The 22,491-nt window shown below is 44.6% G+C and overlaps 1 protein-coding gene across 4 annotated transcripts in view; it reads left to right on the top strand.

The window, feature by feature from the left end:
• Positions 1-523: 523 nt before the first annotated feature.
• Positions 524-22,491, top strand: part of socs7 (suppressor of cytokine signaling 7) — a 149,759-nt gene continuing 127,791 nt past the window's right edge. For all 4 annotated transcript variants that reach the window (XR_012102074.1, XM_073071795.1, XM_073071793.1 and 1 more), the window contains exon 1: positions 524-1,601. Coding sequence is in view for 3 of the 4 variants with exons in the window: in XM_073071795.1 (XP_072927896.1) it covers positions 751-1,601 (851 nt within the window). In the remaining variant the exon portion in view is untranslated. The remainder of the gene's footprint in view (positions 1,602-22,491) is intronic.

Raw genomic sequence — 22,491 nt, 5'->3', positions numbered from 1 at the left:
GGACTTGCTGCAGACGTTGCAGCTCTCGTTCATAACAATTAGCTGAATATTTTAAGGGTTATCAATTCTATCGAAACTATAGCCGCGTCTTTAGGCAAAATGCAGCACAGTCCACTGTTAACTCGTTTCAATAGATGCTGCCTGGCCCGTTGAGTTGCTCCAGCATTTTGTGTGTGTTACTTTGGATTTCCAGCATCTGCAGACTTTCTCGTGTTAAAAAAATATAACCTTCCTATCTCGAGCCGGAAATTCGTTTCGCGTGGGGTTGAAGGAGGTGGGGGTCACCTTAGAGCACGCGTTTTATTCAATATGCCTGCATAAGGATTTTTAAAATTTCGCTAAATCGGCTTGTTTTATTTCAGGAGAGTGCAATTTGCTGGGAATTTGGTTTCATCTCACCCGGCTTTCTAACCTACAGAACGTCAGCTCAGTGACAGTGGGGAGGGGGGTGTTGGGAGGTGGAGATTGCATTGAATTTGCGGAAGTAGGTGTGGTTTTAAAACACACGCATGTATATACATAACCTGCTAGGGTATTTGATGAAGGTTTTGTTTTTGCGCGTGTATCGCTCGGTCCCGGGACGCGGGCAGAGGCGGCAGACAAGGATGGAAAGGGCTGGCGGAAGTGGATAAATAGTTAATACAATAATCAGGCAGCAGTAACACTCACTCACACACAGAGACACAGCGACAGAGAGAGAGAGACACACACACGGAGGAAGAGCGGGCAGTGTGCTGCAGTTCGACAGGGATGAACCCGCAGGCTTCGGCTAGCTTCGTGCTGCTGCACGTTGTGGCACCGGAGCTTCAGGAGGGAGAGGCGGCGGTGGCTGTGGGCTCGGGACTGGGGCTAAAGCCATTGCCCTTCGATGCGAGCCGGCGGCCGACCAGGTTGCTGCAGGATGCCGCCTGCGGGCTGCGGCACCTGGAACTGCCCGCCGCCAAGGGCTCGCGGCCACAGCTGATGGTGTTCGGCGAGCCGGAGCTGGAACCGGAGCCGCCCGCTGTTGCCCGGGCGACAGACGGCGGCGGGGCGGAGCGGCCCAAGCGGGCGACCTCGCCCCGTCTCTGCCCGCGCCACCGCCGCTGCTCCGGCCGAGCTCGCAGCCGGCGAGACGAACGGGTTTCCGACCTGGCTCGGGACTTTGGCGACTTCACGGTCGGGCCAGGCCGGGAGGAGTGCCCCGCCGAGCCGGGAGGCGAGGGTTCGGCGGCGCCCCGGCCTCCCGCCGAGGAGACCAGCGATGCGGTGTTGGTGCTGGGTGCGATGGAGGAAGCCGGTACCGAACTGGAGGCCGAGGCTGGGCCCGGAGCTGACTGTCCCCTGCGCATCCTGTGCCGGAGCCTAGGCGAGGAACCACCCGCCGCCTGCCTGCTTCACCGGGAGCCGCAGCTCGGCCCGCCCTCACCCTCCGCCAGCCCACACCAGACCGAAGACCCACCGGCCGGCCGCTCCCGCAAGACCTCGCTGAGGAGCCGCCTCACCAAACTGTTCAGAGCCCGGAGCTGCAACGGAGCGCCCGAGCCCGGAGCCAAGCGACACTCGGTGCAGCTGCAGGGCCCGGTGGACGGGACCGCGCCGCCGGAGGGCCCTGACACCAGGTACAGCTTGCTCACTGCCGTCGCCGTCCGCTCCTCCATCCGCAGACCCTTCGGGCCGTTGGGGTGTTGCCTGCTGCTGTGCTCGGGTCTCGTTCGGCGTTTGATCTCTTCGCTACCTTGTGTAATTTCAATTCTGTGTGTGTGTGTTCGTTCTGAACTTGGTGGTTGGGAGTTCTTCATTGTACTTGTGCATGGGATAGTAATTCAACTCGACTTGACATGCAGTGGGAACGGTCCACCCTGATACCACTGGGTTGTGGGATACTCAGGTCCAGTCACGACACCTGGCAGTGCACTGGGAGTGGAGACGGTGACAGAGCTGTTTAGACCACATTAGTTTATTATTGTTAACATGTACCGAGATACAACGAAAAGCTATTGCAGGCCATCCAGGCAGTCCACTTCATCAGTACACCTAGACAAACACATAACAGAATGTAGTGTTACAGTGTGCTGTGCAGGTAGGCAAGTGAGGTGCAGAATCCCCCAAATAGACCGCGGCGTGGCTGGTTTTATGGTAGTCCACCGTTCAGTATTTTATTTTAAAGATGGTGCTGAACAGGCTCAACCAGCAACCCACCTATTTAACCCTAGCCTAATCACAGGATAATTTACAGTAGCTAACCTTCTAAATCTGCGCATCTTTGGACTGTGGTAGGAAAGCAGAGGACACAGGGAGAACATACAAACTCCTTACAGACAGCGTTGGAATTGAACACTGAACTTCACCTCCAGCTGTAATAGCTGTGCTACTGTGGTGCCCCAATGTGTTGTGTGGCTGTTTATCCAATTGTTCCTGTTTTGTGCATTAACTTCTGGATTTACCACTACTACACATTGGTCTTTGAGATGTTCAGAATCAACTTCACTTAATGCAAGCCCTTTTTTATGGAAGGTAATTCTTCAAGATAAAGAATGGAGTCCAGAGGCCTGTACTGGAGTAAAAGAACTGTGATTGTGGGTGGGAGGGAGGAACAGGGCTTGTTTTTGCTACTGTTCTGCCGAGCATTGTGCAAATGCTATGTTGGGGCTGGAATGCGTGGCGACACTTGTGGGCTGCCCCCAGCACATCCTTGGCTGGTTGTTAACACAAATAACGCATTTCACTATATGTTTTGATGTGACAGATAAACTTGAATCTTGAGTTGCAGTGCTTGTATGTCCCATCACCAAGGGTGAGATTGGTGGCGGATTGTGAATGAAAGTTATCATAAAGGCTGTGACAGCATTGTTAGGATGCCACCAATCTGATGAAAATTCGCCATGGTTACAGGAGATGAGGAGAAATTGTTTCCTGTGATAAAAGTCACTAATGAGAGGAAGGAATTTTAAGGTGTGTGGCAAATGAGCTACCTTTGCAAAATGAGTTTTAATTTGGAATACAGTACATAAAAGGGAGATAAATTTCTGAAACCCATCAAATGTTGAAGGGCCTCAACAGAGTAAATGTTTTCTCTGGTGGGGGAGTCTAAGCCTCAGAATAGAGGGATGCCCATTTAGAATAGAAATGAGGAATTTCTTTAACCGGAGAGTGGTGAATCTGTGGAATTTGTTGCCACAGGCAGCTATGGAGGCTAAGTCATTTAAGGCAAAGGCTGATAGATTCTTGATTGTTCAGGGCATGAAGGAGTATGGGGAGAAGGCAGGAGATTGGGGTTGAGAGGAAAATGATTCAATCATGAAATAGCAGAGAAGACTCGATGGACCAAATGGCCTAATTCTGTTCCTATATCTTGTGTCTCAATGTAGACTGAATATCATTCTGAAGAGCTGGGTAAAAGGTGAAAAACTTTGCGTGTATATATTTGAAAAGAAGAGGTGTGGAGAAACAGAAGGTGGGATTAATTGGAACTATTGTGCTGGGCAGAATGGACATCCCTGCAGTAATTCTCTGGCAAGTGCTGTGGAACAGCTGTGTTGTCTTGACGAGCAGTGATCTCACCAAACAAACCTATCACCTGCAGGAATGCTGTGATATTTCGGCAACAAGAGACTTGTCTTTAATTCTACAGAAATTTTCTGGGCTGCTTTACATAAGAATGGAAACAATAAATGCTGGAGATGCATGGCAGGTCAGGCAGAGTTTTTGTAGAGGTTGATAAATTATTCTGATAAAAGATCTTGGGGTAGTTATGAAATGTTTGATGTTATATCTGATAACCAAAGGAGGAAAGTCTGAAAGTGAGAAGTGCAGGTTTAACATCTAGAAAAGAGAACACTGCAGTGCAGTACAGACCCTTCGGCTCACAATATTGTATCGTCATTTTAACCTAGTCTAAGATCAATCTAATCCTTCTCTCCTACGTAGCCCTCCATTTTTCTATCATCCATGCATTTTCGGTCTTCTGAAGGAACATCCTTTAGTGTCCTTTGAACTTGCCTTTGATCTGAAGGAGCATCCAACGTTAATCAGGCACTCGAGATATCTTGTTTGCTGCCATCACCAAACAAGAAACACCCCACCCCGACGCATTTCAAAACATAGCGGAGGACTTAAAACTGGCTTGTTTGAAAATTTCTCTGCCCAATTCTCAGCATATAACCTGCAGCATTTGATTACTACTATACTCTGATTATGAATGTCTACCATTCCATGCCTAGACCACATTTTGGGAATTCTGATTACTTGGCTATCCTTCACCTACCTGCATGCAGGCAGCATCTAAAGAGCAAGGCTCCAGAGATGAGGGCAACAAAGAGGTGGCCACGGGAGGTGGAGGAGAGGCTACAGGATTGCTTCAAGTCAGTGGACTGGGCCGTGTTCAAGGACGCGCAGTTGTCATGCACTATATAAAAACAGTCATAATTGAGTGTATCCCCACAAAATCGGTGTCTTCCACAACCAGAAGCTCTGATGAACCGTGGGATCAGCAATGTGCTGAGGGCCAAATCAGTGGAATTCATGTCTGACAGTACAATCTTTGGGAAGACATCTCATGTGAAGTGGCAATTCCCAACTAAACTTAAATCACTAAAAGATGCTTGATAGCTGTGGCAGGATTTAATGCTATTACCTCTTACAAAGTGTCACAGGCTCAACAATGAGCTCGCTTTGACTGTCAAAACATGGAGGCTGCTTCACAAATTCTCACAGCCTCCGATGACCCTGTGATTTCAGTCTCTGAGGCTGATGTGATAGCATCCTTCAGGAGGGTGAACCCACAGAAAGCATCTGGCCCAGATCTGGGTACTAAAGTTTTGTGTTGATCAACTGGCTGGAGCGTTCACTGATATCTTTAAGCTCTTGCTTCAGTAGTCTGAGGTACCCATCTACTTCAATTGTACTGGTGCCCAAGAAGAATGTGGTAAACTGCCTCAATGTCTATCATCCAGTAGCACTTGCATTCAGTTTGATGAAGTACTTTGAGAGGTTGGTAATGAAACATGTCGACTCCTGCCTGAGAAGTAACTTGGATCTGCTCCAAGTTGCCTTACCATCACAACAGGTCCACAGCAGATGCCATTTCATTGGCTTTTCACTCAATCCTGGGACATTTGGACAGCAAAGATACATCAGAATGATCTTTGTAAACTACAGCTCAGTATTCATCCCCTCAAAACTAATCAATACTCTTCATGACCTTGGCCGATGACACGACTGTGGTGGGTCTCATCAGCAAGAATGATGAGTCAGCTTACAGAGAGGAGGTGAAGCAGCTAACGGACTGGTGCAGAGCCAACAACCTGTCTCTGAATGTAAACAAAACAAAAGAGATGGTTGTTGCCTTCAGGAGGGCACGGAGCGACCACTCCCCGCTGAACATCGATGGCTCCTCGGTAGAGATCGTAAAGAGCACCAAATTTCTTGGTGTTCACCTGGCGGAGAATCTCACCTGGTCCCTCAACACCAGCTCCATAGCAAAGAAAGCCCAGCAGTGTCTCTACTTTCTGCGAAGGCTGAGGAAAGTCCATCTCCCACCCCCCATCTTCATCACGCTCTACAGGGGTTGTATTGAGAGCATCCTGAGCAGCTGCATCACTGCCTGGTTCGGAAATTGCACCATCGCGGATCGTAAGACCCTGCAGCAGATAGTGAGGTCAGCTGAGAAGATCATCGGGGTCTCTCTTCCCACCATCACGGACATTTACACTACAGGCTGCATCCGAAAAGCAAACAGCATTATGAAAGACCCCATGCACCCCTCATACAAACTCTTCTCCCTCCTGCCGTCTGGGAAAAAGCACTGGAGCATTCGGGGTCTCACAACCAAACAACAGTTTCTTCCCCCAAGCTATCAGACTCCTCAATAGCCAGAGCCTGGACTGACACCTTACTGCCCTATTGTCTTGTTCATTGTTTATTGTAATGCCTGCACTGTTTTGTGCACTTTATGCAGTCCTGGGTAGGTCTGTAGTCGTTTTTTTTTCCCCTCTGTGTCGCTTTTTTTATGCAGTTCTGTCTAATTTTTGTACTGTTTCATGTAACACCATGGTCCTGAAAAACGTTCTCATTTTTACTGTGTACTGTACCAGCAGTTATGGTCGAAATGACAATAAAAAGTGTCTTGACTTAATACCTCCTTGTGCAATTGGATCCTGGATTTCCTCACTTGCAGACCACTGTCAGTTCGAATTGGCAACACCATCTTCTCCAAGATCCCCATCAGTACAAGTGCATCACAAGTCTGTGAGCTTAGCCCCCTACTCTACTCACTTAAACTTACGACTGTGAAGCTAAGCACAGCTCTAATGGCATATTCAAGTTTGCTGGCAACACCACTGTCATAGGCTGAATCAAAGTTGGTGATGAATCCGCATATAGGAGAAAGCTTTGAAAATCTGGCTGAGTGGTGACATAATAACAACCTCTTACTCAATGTCAGCAAGACCAAGGAAATGATTATTGAGGAAGCCAAAGGTCCATTGTCCAGTCCTCATTGGGGGATCAGAGGCAAAGAGGGTCTGCAACTCAGTGTTGTTATTTTCAGTGTTTAAATTCCTTGGTGTTATTTCAGAGGATCTGTCTTGGGCCCAACACGTAAATGCAATTACAAAGAAAGTACGGCAGCGTCTTTACTTCCTTAGGAGTTTGCAAAGATTCAGAATGACAGCTACTTTGAATTTTTATAGGTGTGGTGGGAGAATATATTGACTGTTTGCATCACGGCCTGTTATTGAAACGCCAATAATTTTGAATGGAAGTTCCTACAAAAAGTAGTGAATACAGTCCAGTCCATCACGGGTAAAGCCCTCCCCACCATTGAGCATATCTACATGAAGTACTGTTGTAGGAAAGCAACAACTTTCTCCATCCAGGCCATGCTCTCTTCTCACTGCTGCCATCACAAAGAAGGTACAGGAGCATTGGGACCCACACCACCAGGTTCAGGAACAGTTATTGTCCCTCAAAGGGGTTAACTTCACTTGCCCCATCATTGAACTGTGGACTTGCTTTCAAGGACTCTTCATCCCATGATCTTAATGTTGCTTATTGATTTTTTTTCTTTTGTATTTGCATAGCTTGTCGTCTTAAACAGAAAGGTAGAGAATTGTCTGTTCCTGTCAACGCACTCAATAAGGTGGAGGAACTCAGCAGGCCAGGCAGCATCTATGGGGGTGGGGTGGGGTGGGGGAGTGCTGCTGACGTACCGGGCCAAAACTCTTTGGCAGGACTGGAGAAGATTTAAAAGGTGGGGGCAGGGGAGAGAGAATCACCAGGTGATAGGTGAAACCTGGAGGGGGAGGGATGAAGTAAAGAGCCGGGAAATTGGTGAAAGAGACAGAAAAAAGAAAACGGTGGGGTGGGGGGGGAGGAGCACCAGAGGGAGGTGATGGGTGGGCAAGGAGATAAGGTGAGAGAGGGAAAAGAGGATGGGAAACGTAGTGGGTGGGGGGCTTTACTCGAACTATCCAGTCTCTCAAGTCCCACCGCCAGCTCCCCTCAGATACTACCAACCCCCTCCCCCAACCGCGCCCCCCCCCCCCCCCCCCCGATCCCAGCCCTCATTTGTGCTGGGTTTTCACCATTCCCTCTGACCTCCCCCTCTCTGAGGCAGGATATTTCATTCTCCATAAGGACCTCACCTTTGTCCCCCTATGACCACACCTCAGCGAGCTCTGCACCCGCCATGACGCTGGGCTCTTCTGCCGCCTCCATCTCCAAGCCTATTTCTTTGGCAAGGAATTCCCACTCCGCCCCAATGACACCACCACCTGTTTTCAACCCCCCTCCTCTTCTTGAACACCCCGGCCTGGTCTTCTGTTTGCTCTGGACCTTTTCATTGCCAACTGCCGACAGGACATTAACCATCTTGACTTCAACCCTCCTCTCTCCTATTCCAACCTCACTACTTCCGAACACTCAGCTCTCCACTCCCTCTGCACCATCAAACTGGCAGATTAGGGAGGTGCTGTAGTAGTTTGGTGAACTGACCTCTACCTTGCTGAGAACCAGCGCCAATTCTCAGACACCTCCTCTTACTTGCCCCTCGAATACGACACCATTAAGGGGCACCAGACCATGTCTCCCACACCATCACTGACTTTATTAGCTCTGGGGATCTCTTATCGACCACCACCAACCTCACAGTTCCTGCGCCCTGCACCTCCTGCTTCTACATCCAACCCAAGAATCACAAACCTGCTTGTCCATGCAGACCCATTGGTTCAGTCCTGCCCCAACTCTGTTTAATCCCCCTTAGTTCAGTCCATTCCTACCAAAATCTGTGATAGTTCATAGGCTCTTCATCTCTTCAAGAATTTCAAGTTCCCTGGTCCCCATCTTATTTTTAAGATGGATGTCCAGTCCCTATACACCTCAAACCCCCACCAGGAAGGCCTCAAAGCTCTCTACAAACCAGGACCCTGAACAGTCCTTCCAGGTGAGGTGACACTTCACCTGTGAGTCTGTTGGGGTCATTTACTGTGTTCAGTGCTCCCGGTGTGGCCTCCTGTATATCGGTGAGACCCAATATAGGTTGGGAGACCGCTATGCCGAGCATCTGCGCTCTGTCCGCCAGAACAACTGGGATCTCAGAACCCATTATAATTCCACTTCCCATTCTAATATGTCTGTCTGTGGCCTCCTCCACTGTCGTGATGAGGCCACACTTGTATTCCGTTTGGGTAGCCTCCAACCTGATGGCATGAACATTGATTTCTGTAACTTTTGGGAATGCCCCCCCACCCCCTTCTCCATTTCCCATCCCCTTTTCCCTCTCTCACCTTATCTCCTTGCCCACCCATCACCTCCCTCTGGTGCTCCCCCTTTCTTCCGTGGCCTTCTGTTTCTTTCACCAATCAACTTCTTGGCCGGCTGAGTTCCTCCAGCATTTTGTGTGTGGTGCTCGGATTTCCAGCATCTGCAGATTTTCTCTTGTTTGTCTGTTGCTGTTGTGAGTTTTAAATGTGAGATAGGTATGTCATACTAAATTGGAGGTTGTGACACCTGTCTCTCTTTGAGATGAAAGAAAATAATGTTTTTAAATAGATTAAGTGTTCACAGAGTAAAGATCTAAAGATAAGCTTTATTTGTCACATGTACATCAGAGTGTGGCTTGGGTAAGTGTCTTCTTTCTTCATCTGTTCGTGTATAGAACAGTGAGAATGGCTCCAGGGGTGCTGTGTGAGATGAGAATTGTGGGAGACCTCCAGCCTCCCTGATAACCACTTCTGCAGCTTCTTGGAGAATGTCAAGGAACTGGAGCTACAGCTCGATGACCTTGGGCTCACACTAGAGAATGGGGAGATGATAGATAGGAGTTACAGGGAGGTAGACACCCCCAAGTTGCAGGAGGCAGATAACTGGGTGACTGTCAGGAGAGGGAAAGGAGATGGACAGACAGTGCAGAACCCTGTGGTTGTTCCCCTTCAATAATAAGTATACTGCTTTGGATACTGTTGAAGGGTTCAGCCTACCAGGGGGGGAGCTGCAGTGACTGGGACTCTGGCACTGAGTGAGCTCAGAAGGGAAATGGATGAAGAGAACTACAGTAATGAAAAGGGATTCCATGGTCAGAGGAATCGACACGAGATTCTGTGGAAGCAATAGACACCTGGATGGTATATTGCTTCCCGGGTGTCAGGATCAATGACATCTCAGATCAGGTCTCCTCCGAAAGGGGAAGGTTGAGCAGAGGTATTGGTACACATTGGCACCAACCACCTAGGTAGGAAAAGGGAAGAGGCAGTTTAGGGAGTTGGGTAGAGAGCTGGAAAGCAGGACCATCGGAGTAGTAATCTCGATTGCTCCCTGTGCCAGTGAGGGTAAGAATAGGAAGCACAAAATACTCTGCAGATGCTAGGGTCAAAGCAACACGCTGGAGGAACTCAGCAGGTTGGGCAGCATCCTTGGAAACAAACAGTCAACGTTTCGGGCCCAGACCCTTCGTCAGGTGCCCAAGAGTAGGATGATTTGGCAGATGAATGCGTTGGCTGAGGAACTGGTGCAGGTGGTAGGGCTTCGGACTTCTGGATCATTGAGATCTCTTCTGGGGAAGGTATGACTTGTACAAAGGAGATGCGTTACACCTGGGGGACCATTATCCTTGCGGGTGGGTTTCTAGAGCTATTAGGGAGGGTTTGAACTAATTTAGCAGGAGTGATGGGGCTGAGCAGTTGGTATACAAGCAGGTGCAGTGAGACTCTGAGGAAGGACAAGTAGATCATAGGGCAAAATTGCAGTCAGTGGGATTAGTTGCATTGTAATATGGGGACAATGTAAAAGGGTGATGAATATAGGACTGAAGGTGTTATATTTGAATGTACGCAGTATTCGGAGTAAGGGAAATGATCTTCTAACGCAGTTAGATTGGCAGTTGTGACATTGTGGGCATCCTGAGTTGTGGCTGAAGGAAGATCATAGTTGGGAGCTTAACATCCAAGGATACATATTGTATTGAAAAGACAGGCAGGTCGACAGAGGAGGTGGGGTGGCTTTGATTTTAAAAAAATATATCAAATCTTTCGAAAGAGGTGACATGGGGTTTGAAGATGTAGAAACTTTGTGGTTAGAGTTAAGAAACTGTAAGGGTAAAGAGACCCTCATGGGAGGTGCATATAGGCCTCTGAACAGTAGCCAGAATCTGGGCTACAAATTACAATGGGAGATAGAAAAGGCATGTCAAAAGGACAATGTTACGATAGTCATGGGAGATTTCAATATGCAGGTAGATTGGGAAAATCAGGTCAGTGCTGGATCCCAAAGAGAATTTGTAGGATGCCTACAAGATTACTTTTTGGAGCAGCTTGTGGTTGAGCCCACTGGGGAAAAGTCTATTCTGGATTAGATGTGTAATGAACCAGATTTGATTATGGAGCTTAAGGTAGACATCACCCTGCAATTTGAGAAGAAGCTAAAATCTGATCTATCATTATTACAGTGGAATAAAGTGAATTACAGAGACATGAGAGAGGACCTGGCTAAAGTTGCATGAAAGGGGACACTAGCAGGGATGACAGCACAAAAGCAATAGATTTGGAGGCTTTTAAAAAAAAAAAAAAAAATCCAACAGAAGGCAGCTAAAAAGGCATTACGAAGGGAAAAGATGAAATATGCTTGCCAATAATATCAGGGGATACCAAAAGACTTTTCAGATATATAGAGTAAAAGAAGTGAGGGGAGATATCGAACTGCTGGAAAATGACACTGGAGAGGTAGTGATGAGTGACAAGAAAATAGTGGACAAACTGAAGTATTTTGCATCAGTCTTCACTGTGGAAGACACTAGCAGTATGCTGGAGGTTCGAGAGTGTCAGGTGATAGAAGTGACTCCAATTGCTATTACTAGGGATTACTAGTGTTTGGGAAGTTGAAAGGTCGGAAGGTAGATAAGTAATCTGGACCAGATGGACTGTACCCCATGCTCTGGAAAGAAGTGGCTGGGGAGCTTGTGGAGGCCTTGGTAATGATCTTTCAAGAATTACTAGATCCTGGAATGGTTCTGGAGGATTGTAAAATTGCAAATGTCATTCCACTCTTCAAGAAGAAAGGGAGGCAAAAGAAAGGAAATTATAGGCCTATTAGTTTGCCCTCAGTGGTTGGGAAGATTTTGGAGTTAATTGTTAAAGCTGAAGTTTTGGGGTACTTGGAGGCACATGTTAAAATAAGCCAAAGTCAGCATAATTTCCTTAAAGGAAAATATTGTTTGACAAATCTGTTGGAATTTTTTGAATAACAAGCAGGATAGATAAAGGAGAAACGGTGGATGTTGTGTACTTGGATTTTCAGAAGGTCTTTGACAAGGTGCCATACATGAGGCTACTTAACAAGCTATGAGCCTATGGTATTACAGGAGAGAGGATGGGTTGATTGGCAAAAGCAAAGAGTGGGAATAAAGAGAGCCTTTTCTGGTTAGCTGCTGGTGACTAGTGGTGTTTGACAGGTGTGTGTTAGGTCTGCTTTTTATGTTATATGTCAATGATTTGGCTGATGGAAATGATGGCTTTGTGGCCAGGTTTGCAGATGATATGAAGATAATTGGATGGGCAGTTAGTGTTGAGGAAGCAGGGAGTCTGCCGAAGGACTTGGACAGATTAGGAGAATGGGCAAAGAAGTGGCAGATGGAGTATAGTGTTGGGAAGTGTATGGTCATGCACTTTGGTGGAAGGAATTAAAGTGTGGACTATTTTCTAAATGGGCAGAAAATTTGAAAATCAGAGGTTTAAAGGGACTTGGGAGTCCTTGTGCAGGATTCCCTAAGGTTAATTTGCAGGTTGAGTCTGGTGAGAAAGGAAAATGCGATGTTGACCTTCATTTCGAGAGGACTAGAATATAAAAACAAATGCTGATGTTTTAATAAAGCACTGGTGAGGCCATACTTGGAGTATTGTGAGCAGTTTTGGCCTCCTTATCTAAGAAAGGATATACTGACATTGCAGAGGGTTCAGAGGAGGTATACGAGAATAATTTTGTGAATGAAATGGTTATTGTATGAGGAGTGTTTGGCTCTGGGCCTGTATTTGCTGAAATTTAGAATGTGGGGGTGGGGAGGGGATCTCATCGAAACATATCGAGTATTGAAAGGCCAAGATAGTGGATGTGGAGAGGAAAGTGGGGGAGTCTAGGACCAGAGGGCACAGCCTCAGAATGGAGGGATGTCCCTTTTGACCAGCGATGAGGGATTTCTTTAGCCAGACGGTTGTGAATCTGTGGGATTTATTGCCACAGACAGCTGTAGAGCCATGTCATTGTATATGTGAAGTGGAGGTTGATAGGTTCCTGATTATTAAAGTCTTCAAAGGTTATAGGGAGAAGGCAGGAGAATGAGGTTGAGAGAGATAATAAATTGGCTGTGATGGAATGGCAATGGAAGACTGGGCTGAATGGCCTAATTCTGCTACTATATCTTCTGGTCTCCTTCGTATGAATCCATGCTCTATTTTGCACCATTTGTCATCAAGTAAGATATTAATCTGTATTGTGGGAAGACAGCAGGGAGGGAACAATTATTAATATCCAAAGAGGTTTAAAATGTTGCTTTGCAGCTGCAGCGCGTGCAGCATATAATAAAAAAAAAACGGAATTACAATAAGACATTAAGTATTACAAAAAGAGGGAAAAAATGCTTTTTTTAAAAAAAAAGTGTGATAGTGTACACAGGTTCATTGTCTGTTCAGAAATCTGATCACAGAGTGGAGGAAGCTGTTCCGAAAATGTTGCGTGTGTCTTCAGGCTCCTGTACCTCCCCCTCGTTGAGAAGAGAGCATGTCCTGGTTGACGGGTGTCCTTTAACTGACGCCACATTTATGAGGTATCACCCTTTGAAGATGCCCTCAATGCTGGGGAAGCTAGTGCCTGTGATGGAACTGGCTGAGTTTCCAACTTTCTGCTGCTTTTTCCTGATCCTGTGTTGGCACATTCATACCACACGGTGATGCAGCCAGCTAGAATGCTCTCCATGGTACATCTGTAGAAAATTGCAAGAGTCTTTAGTGACATAGCAAGTCTCCACAAACTCCAAATGAAATATAGCTGCTGTAGCTTTTGTAACTGCATCAATGTGTTGGGTCCAGGATTGATCTTCAGAGATACTGAAACTCGACATCTTGAAACTGATGATTTCTTGATGAGGGCTAGTGTCTGGTCCTTTGACTTCTTCGTGAATTCCACAATCAGTTCCTTGGTCTGACTGATATTGTGTGCAAGGTTGTTGCTGTGACACCACTCAACCAGCTGATCTATCTCACTCCTGTATGCCTTCTTACTATCATCTGAAATTCTGCCAACAGTAGTTGTGTCATCAGCAAATTTATAGATGACTTTTAGACTATGCCTAGCCACACAGATGTGGGCTAATCATGCATCCTTAAGGTGTGTCAGTGTTGACTGTCAGTGAGGAGATGTTATTTCCAATCTGCACTGACTGATTTTCCAATGAGAAAGTCGAGGATCTGGTTAGAGGGAGGTACAGAGACCTAGGTTTTAGAGCTTCGGAGCTTGTTGATTAGAACTGAGTGTATAAGCTGGGTGCAGCAGTCGTTGAACTGGCTAAACTGAGTGAATTAGCAGGGAGGTTTTCACATGGACAATTGTACAGCCTTGATCAAATGACAGTGCGGAGTAGATATCAACCAGTAAAAGCTACTGGGTATTTGCTAGCTCTGTGCTCATGGTGATGCACTGATGTTACAAGAACGGGCACATTCCAGGCTGTAAAACTAAATGCTTGCTGCAACCACTATATAGGGTTCTTCTGCTGCTGGAGAGGGAGGGACAGCAATGGGTGGAGATGCCCCTCAATTACTGTAGTAGTTTGCCAGCCCAGAGGGCCACATGAGTGACAACAGTCCTATTGGTTTTAAGGAATGAACATTACATAATGCATTGACGCTGAATGTAAGCGTGAAAGACATTTGTTTATTCTTGTAATTTTTTATATTGTAAATGAACTTTTTGATATTAAAGTAAATTACAGTTCCAGCAAGGTGACTTCTGAAAACATTGGGCCTTAGTGTGGCTGTTGATATTGTCAATTGAGTAAATTTATTATCGATCTACATGTATGTCACTATGTACAACCCTGAGATTTGTTTTCTTGAGGGCATACTCAATAAATCCATAACAGAATCAATGAAAGACTGCCCAACTTTGGCATTCAACCACGGTGCAAAAGATGACAGAATGCAAATACAAAAAGAAAGGAATAATAAATATGCAATAAATATCAAGAACATGAGATGAAGAGTCCTTGAGAGTGAATCCACAGAATGTCGTTGAATGAAGTTATCCCCTCTGGTTCAGGAGTATGATGATTGAAGGGTAATAACTGTTCCTGAACCTGGTGCTGTGAGTCCAAAAGCTCCTGTGCCACTTTTCTGATGGTATCAGTGAAAAGAGAACATGTCCTGCATGGTGGTTCCTTGGCAGATGCTGCTTTCCTGCAACAATGTTTTCTGTATACGTGCTAAATGGTGGGGAGGGTTTTAACTGGGCTGTAACCACTACTTTTTGTAGGATTTTCCATTCAAGGTCATTGATGTTTCTATACCAGGCTGTGATGCAACCAGACAATATATTCTCCACTACACATCTGTAGATGTTTGTTGAAGTTTTAGGTATCATGCCATATTTCCATAGACTCCTAAGGAAGTAGAGGCGTTGCCGTGCTTTCTTCATAATTGCGTTTGCATGTGGGACTCATGACAGGTCCTCTGAAATAATAACACTGAGGAATTTAAAGTTGTTAACCCTCCTTCTTTGGTCCTCCAATGAGGACCGGCTCATGGACCTGTGGTTTCTTTGACCTGTAAACTTACATTACAATCTGTGAGGGAAGGGTTATTACGACACCAGGCTCTGTCTCTGTTATGAGCTTCAGGATGTGCTCTCTTATTACTACCATTGGAGAGGAGGTTCAGGCTCATACTCAACCCCTCCACTGGATTTGTGAATGGACAGTGCCCCCATGAACATAACCTCACTATTTTTACTTTCTGCATTGCTTATTTTTTTTACAACATATATATTTCTTGTAATTTGTTTTTGTGTATTGCACTGTACTGTCACAAAACAACAAATTATGATGTACGCTCAGTGACCACTTTACTAGGTACACCTGTACGTCTTGTTATTGCAAATATCTAATCAGCCCATCACATGGCAGCAATTTAATGCATAAAAGCACGCAGAGGTTCAGTTGTTGTTCAAACCAAACATCAGAATGGGGAAGAAATGTGATCAAAGTGACTTTGACCGTGGAATAGTTGTTGGTGCCAGACAGGGTGGTTTGAGTATCTCAGAAACTGTTAATCTCCTGGGGTTTTCACACACAACAGTTTCTAGAGCGGGTGTTCCCAACCTAGGGTCCACAAACCCCTTATTAGTATTGGTCCATGGCATAAAAATTTTGGGAACCCCTACTCTAGAGTTTACAGAGACAGTGTAAAAAAACATCCAGCAAGTAGCAGTTCTGTGGGTGAAAACGCCTTGTTAATGAGAGAGGTCAGAGGAGAATGGGCAGACTGGCTCAAGCTGACAGGAAGGTGACTAACTCAAATAACCACAAGTTAGAACAGTGGTGTGTGGAAGAGCATCTCTGAACTCTCAACGTGTCAAATGTTGAAGTAAATGGGCTACAGCAGAAGGCCATGAATTTAGGTACAGGAGGTAACTAAGATTCAGGGTTAACCTTTATTCAAGTCTGTAGATTTTGTTTTTAGCCGTGTCCAGATAGACTGCAGTGGTTATATTGGATGTATAAAGTTCAACTATCAGACTCCTCTGGAATGGAAAATGCAGGCTATACAGCCTTTCCTGCTCAATGAAGGGACTCGTCCAAGTTTCTCGCAGACTCTGCCTCATCCGTTATCCACTTCCAGCCTAATGGCTGTCAGAGTCAGTGAATGCCCCAGCGTGACAGCAGATTTTAATTACTGCTATTATTACTGATGGACTGCTGTTTATAAAGATATTGCAGGGTGAAGTGTGAATTGCAAACAAGAAGAAAGTGGACACAGGCCCATTTCATCACAGATTAAGCCCTCCCCACCATTGAACGTATCTACAAAGAGCGCTGCCGCAATGTAGCAACATCCATCATTAAGGACCCCCACCATCCAGGCCATGCTCTCATACTGCCATTGCTATTTCATCTCATGTTCTTGGTATTTATAACATTATTATTTCTTTTTGTACTTGTACAGTTTTTCTTCTACACACTGGTTGAATGTCCTATTGGGTGGTCTTTCATTGATTCTGTTATGGTTATTCTTTTGATTTATTGAGTATGCCCATAAGAAAATGAATCTCAGGACTGTATATGGTGACATATATGTAATTTGATAATTTACTTTGAAGGAGGTACAGGGACCTAGGATCCTACACCTCCTGGTTCAGGAACAGTTATTACTCTTCAGTGATCAGGCTTCTGAACCAATGTAGATAACTTCACTCACCTCAACTCTGACTCGTGTTCTCAGTATTATTGTTTATGTATTTGCATGGTTTTTCTTTTGCAATTGGTTGATTGTCAGCTTTTTTTAAATTGCATTTCTTTGTTCTGCTGTTAATGCCTGCAAGAAAATGAATCTCACGGTAGTATCTGGTGACTATTATGTACTTTGATAATAAATTTACTTTGAATTTGAACTTTTCAAGATAGTTTCCCCAACAGCAAAACTTGGGTGAATATAAAGTATTCCTCTTCATGAAGCAGGTTATTTGGAAAGACTACAATTGATGTGAATTCAATAGTAGTTTCAAAATAGAATTCATAAATCCATGATGAGGGGGAATTGGGACTTATTGGGGAATTGTAGAGAGCAGACACAGTCACACTGAGACAAATGCTTCCTTTCTGTGCCTTGTGATCCCTGATCTGATTCTGAAGGTTGAATTTTACACGTAGCATTTCTAAATTGGCAGCAGTGTCCTCCTTCGCTTTAGTCTCTGATCCTTCTCAGCCCCAGGGGAAATTAATTGGGGAGGAGGCCATTGCTTCAGACATTGTGCAGCTTAATATGATTTAATTCAGGGTAAAGTGTAGTGAAATAATACAAACGTCTCCCACGTAACCAGCCTGGAGTTTGACCTGAGTCAAACCTAGTTGCTTATGGAGTGGATAATGCAGTCAGCAGAAATTAACAGATTTATACAAACAGTGATGGACTGGTGTAGACCCTTTGTTCTGTGCATCCTGACTTGCAGAGTTTACAAAATTTCAGCACAGGAGGTGGTGAATTGGTTCTTCTGATGTGCATTGCCTGTATCCAACAGAGCAAGCTAGCTAATCATTTTTAAACAGTTTGTGTTTCAAGGCTCTGAGAGCGTACTTACTGGGAAAATCTAAGAATGAAGGGTCTCGACCCAAAACACCGACTGCCTTTTTTTTCCTCCGTAGATCTTGCCTGACTTGATTGAGTTCAGAATCAGGTTTATTATCACTGACGTGTAGTGAAATTTGTGTTGTGGCAGCAGTACAGTGCAACAAATAAAACATCTTGCAATAAATTTTAAAAAAAAGTGAGGTGGTGTTCACAAACCTTCAGAAATCTGATGGCTGGGGGGAGAAGGAGTTGTTCCTAAAATATTTTGTGTGCACCTTTAGGCTCCTGATGGTAGAAATGAGAATAATTCATGTCCTGGATTGTGAGTCCTTAACGACGGATGCCACCTTTCTGAGGCGTCACCTTTTGAAGATGTCCTCAATGCTGGGGATGCTAGTGCCCATGATAGCTGGCTGAGTTTACTACCTTTTGCAGCTTTTTCCAATCCTGTGCACTGGCATCTCCATACCAGGCATTGATGCAACCAGTCAGAGTGCTCTCCATGGTACATGGTGCATGCTCTTTGGTGATCTGCAGTGTTCAACATATTCCTTCAGCCCATTACCTTTTCCAGCTTCTCACTGCCCTCTCCCCACCTTTTTTCCCCTTTCCTTTCCCGTCTTGTTGAAGGTTCTTGACCCCACACCATTGTGTATTCCTCTCCATAGATCAGGGGTTCCCACCCTGGGGTCCACGGACCCTTCGATTAATAGGGGTCCATGCTAATTTTTTTTAAAAAAAGTTGGGAACCCTTGCCATAGATGATGTCTCACCTGCTGAGTTCCTGTGTGTGTGTGTGTGTGTGTGTCTTGATTTCCAGCATCTGCAGAAGCTGTTGTATTTAATGCAGACTAGTAACTGATGAAAGGTGCAGTCTTTGTACTGCAGCCAGTTTTGAGATGCAAGGCAAATTTCAATCTTTTGTTTTTTAAATATGTACAGAGCCACTTGAATTGGTGAGAATCTAAGAACCAATATTAATCAAACAATTTATGCCCACAGAATGCTCCCTTTAACTAGTAATCTTTCATTACGACCTTACAATACTCTAGTGCTGCCTTCATTACTAATTACTCATGAATATCCAATGATTTGAAAAGGAAATAAAGAAGCTCATTATTTATTGCCTCTTATGTCCTCAGGGCTTTTCAAATGTGTTTTCCCGTCTATCCTAACGTGCCCTTCCCCGCAGTGTCCAAAAACATACAGTGCCTAGAGAGTAACAAGAAACCAGATTTTAAAATCTAGGAGACACACAGACTGCAGATGCTCAAATCACACAAAATGCTGGAGTAACTCGGTGGGTCAGGCAGCATCTCAGAATCGAGTTTATCATCGCTGACATGTGAGATTTGTTTTGCTGTAGCAGTGCAATGCAATACATTAGAAAACCTACAAATTACAATAAGAAATATAAAAATATGCAAAAAGAGAAATAGGTGTTCATGGATGTTTTTGATAAGATTATCAATAATTTAGTAAGGGCATCAAAGGTTATGGGAAGAAGGCAGGAGAATGTGGTTGAGGGATAGTAGATCCACCATGATCGAATGGGTGAGCTGAATCAATGGGCCAAATGGGCTAATTTTGCTCCTATGTCTTTTGGTGATTCAGAAATCTGATGGCGGAGGGAAGGAAGATTTTCCTAAAACATTAGGTGTTTGTCTTCAGGCTCCTGTGCCACCTCTTTGGTAGCAATGAGAAGAGTTTATCTCCTGAGTGATGGGGATCCTTCATGGTGGGTGCTGCATTCTTGAGGCATCACCTTTTGAAGTCCTTGATGGTGGGGTATCCATGATGGAGTTGGCTGAGTTTCCAATCTGGTGCAGTGGTGTCATGTCAAATCTGTGGTGACATACCAAATTTCTTCAGACTCTTGAATGAAATGTAGCCGCTGGCATGCCTTCTTCTTAATTGGAAGGAAATAAACAATCTGTTTTTGAGTTGAGAGCTACCTTCAATCCTGATAAACAGTCTCGATCCAAAACGTCAACTGTCTATTTCCCTCCGTAGATCCTGCCTGAACTGATGAGTTTGAATCAGGTTTATTAACACCGGCATACAGCATGTTCTGAAATTTTTTGTTTTGTGGCAGCAGGACTGTGCTATGCATTAAATAAAGCTATAAATTACAATTAGAAAAATATTAAATAAGTAAAGCAAAAAGAGCAAAAATATTGGGGTAATGTTCATGGACCATTCAGAAATCTGTCAGAGGGGAAGAAGCTGTTCCTAAAACGTCTGTCTGTCTGACCTCCTCTCTAATGGTAGTAATAGGCGAGCACGTCCTCGGTGATGAGAGTCCTTAATGATAGATGCCCACTTGCCTTGAATTTTTTTTTTGATTCCTCCATTGGTTGGTTGTCCATCCTGTTGGGTGTGGTCTGTCATTGACTCTATTATGTTTCTTGGATTTACTGAGTATGCCCACAAGAAAATGAATCTCAGGGTTGGATATGGTGATGTGTATTTCTGATAAATTTACTTTGAACGTTGTACTTTATGGATTTTAAAATTTTGAAGCTCTTTGCTTTTTGAAAACCCCACACTGGTTTTGGGAGGAGAAAAATCTGGGGATTTCCCCTTTTTGCTTTCCCCTTAAACTTGCAAACGCAAAACCCAGTCTATCAGATTGTCGGGTTATTTATCCTAGCATAACCTTCCTTCTAGTGTTGGTCTCCACCCGAGCTAGGAATGGTTTGAAGGAAACACAATGATGCTTCTTTCAGACATGACACTGCAGCCCTTTCAGATCTGTCTTGGTTAAGAGTGTGGTGGCACAGTATTGTAGCAGCTTAATGTTATTACAGAGCCAGTGATCACCAGTTGGGCTTCAGTTTCCACTTCTGTTCTGTAAGGAGTTTGTGTATTCTTCCCATGACTGTGTGGATTCCCCCAGGTGCTCCAGTTTCCTTCCACAGTCCAGAGACACATAGGTTAGGGTTAGTGACTTGTGGGCATGCTATGTTATTGCCAGAAGCGTAGCAACACTTGATTTGACGCAAGTGACCCCATATCACTGTACTGTATATTTTGATATACTTGTGACAAGTAGATCTTTATCTCGAAGAGTGGGTCTGAGATGCCTATTATTAGCCTCCTTGGGTTGTGGTTTTTCTGGTGTGTTTCATAATCGGGGGGGGGGGGGGGGGGGGGGGTGAAGAATAGCATTTCCTCATCAAGCCAGCTCTTATGCACAAAGTTCCACGAAAGGCCAGCAGAAGAAGGTACCAAAGGAAAGTGTTATTTAGATACAGTGCCTGGAGAAAGTATTCCACAACTACTTTCATACTTTACTGTCTCATTTTCTAAATGGAAAAACATTGAGGTAGGATTTTTGAGCAAATATACAAAACATCTCAAATCAAAAGAAATATTCCAAAACCTGTCAACAATTGACTCAATTTAAAAACTAAAATTGAGGCTGAAAAGGTATTCATCCCCTTTGTAATTATTACACTAGCTTCCATCAGGTGCAATACCTTATAAAATTGCCTTAATATTATAATAAATTGTGTAATTATATTCATTTCCTTCCATAGATGCTGCCTGACCTGCTGAGGTCCTCCAGTATCTTGTGTCTATTTCACTCATATTAATCCTTTACTGCTGCTTTTTTTCCTGTTTTGCCTTCTTTCTAATCAGAGTAACATTTCCATTTAACTTTACATGTCTGCTGTTCCATCCAGTGCCCAGATTCAAATTCATGACATTCTGAGGACTAGTTGTGTCATGGAGTTCAGAGCCAAATCTAATCGGAGGATTTTCTTGACCAGGTTTTCCAGGGAAACAGAATCGGGTTTATTACTCATGAAATTTATTTTGCGGCAACAATACAGTGCAATATATTAAATTTTTCATGCAGTCAAATCAATATGTTATATATGTAATGAAAAAATAAGTTTTGCTAAAGTTAGGTAATGGGTCACACCCGTGTCACCAAGGAGTGCAGGCTGAGTGGGATACGAGAGATAACTGGCCAAACAATTCAGTCTGCTTAATTGGTAATGGACAAAAGGTTAAAGAAATCTTGTAAGGAAAACTGGCAGAATTACCTGATTTTTAAAACCAGAGTAATTTCAAATGTGGCAAGTGAAACAGAATGTGTACAAATATATAAAATTAATCCTAATCTCTTGCAGGTCTGTTTCTAGGCATGATTGATGGTGAAATTATTGAATCATCTGCATTCTGGCCAGGCATAGTAGTGTCATGGCTCACAGTTTAAAATACAGTATACAGGGAAACCTGACACACTACATATGGCATAGTGTCACTAATGATGACTGCCTGCAGTGGCAAGTGCTTGTTTCGAGATTTCGGAAGGCAGGCCGTTAGCTAATTGTAACCATCTGCAGTGCATCTCTCTGCCTTTGACATTTTGAGTGGCTACCAGGGTCGGTAAAATTTAATTGGGACACGTGTTTGCCTTGCAGTGCCTGCCTCCAGGGGACTTCAATGGCATGAAGTCTTTAAGCTAGTGCTGAGTGTAGAATTAAAGGCTCCCTTGGTCATGTACAATATGCTGGAGGAACTCAGCAGGTCAGGCAACATCAATGGAAAGGTATAAAGTGATGACTTTTTAGGCCAAGACCCTTCATCTGGACTTTATCGGGACCTCGGTCCAATTCCATAGATGGATAGTCCAAGATTGTAAACTGTCTCCAATACATCTTCTGCAAGTGGT

The sequence above is a fragment of the Hemitrygon akajei genome, chromosome 18 (assembly GCF_048418815.1).
Source record: "Hemitrygon akajei chromosome 18, sHemAka1.3, whole genome shotgun sequence".
NCBI classification, from domain to species: domain Eukaryota; kingdom Metazoa; phylum Chordata; class Chondrichthyes; order Myliobatiformes; family Dasyatidae; genus Hemitrygon; species Hemitrygon akajei.
This window is presented reverse-complemented; position numbering and strand designations above follow the sequence as displayed.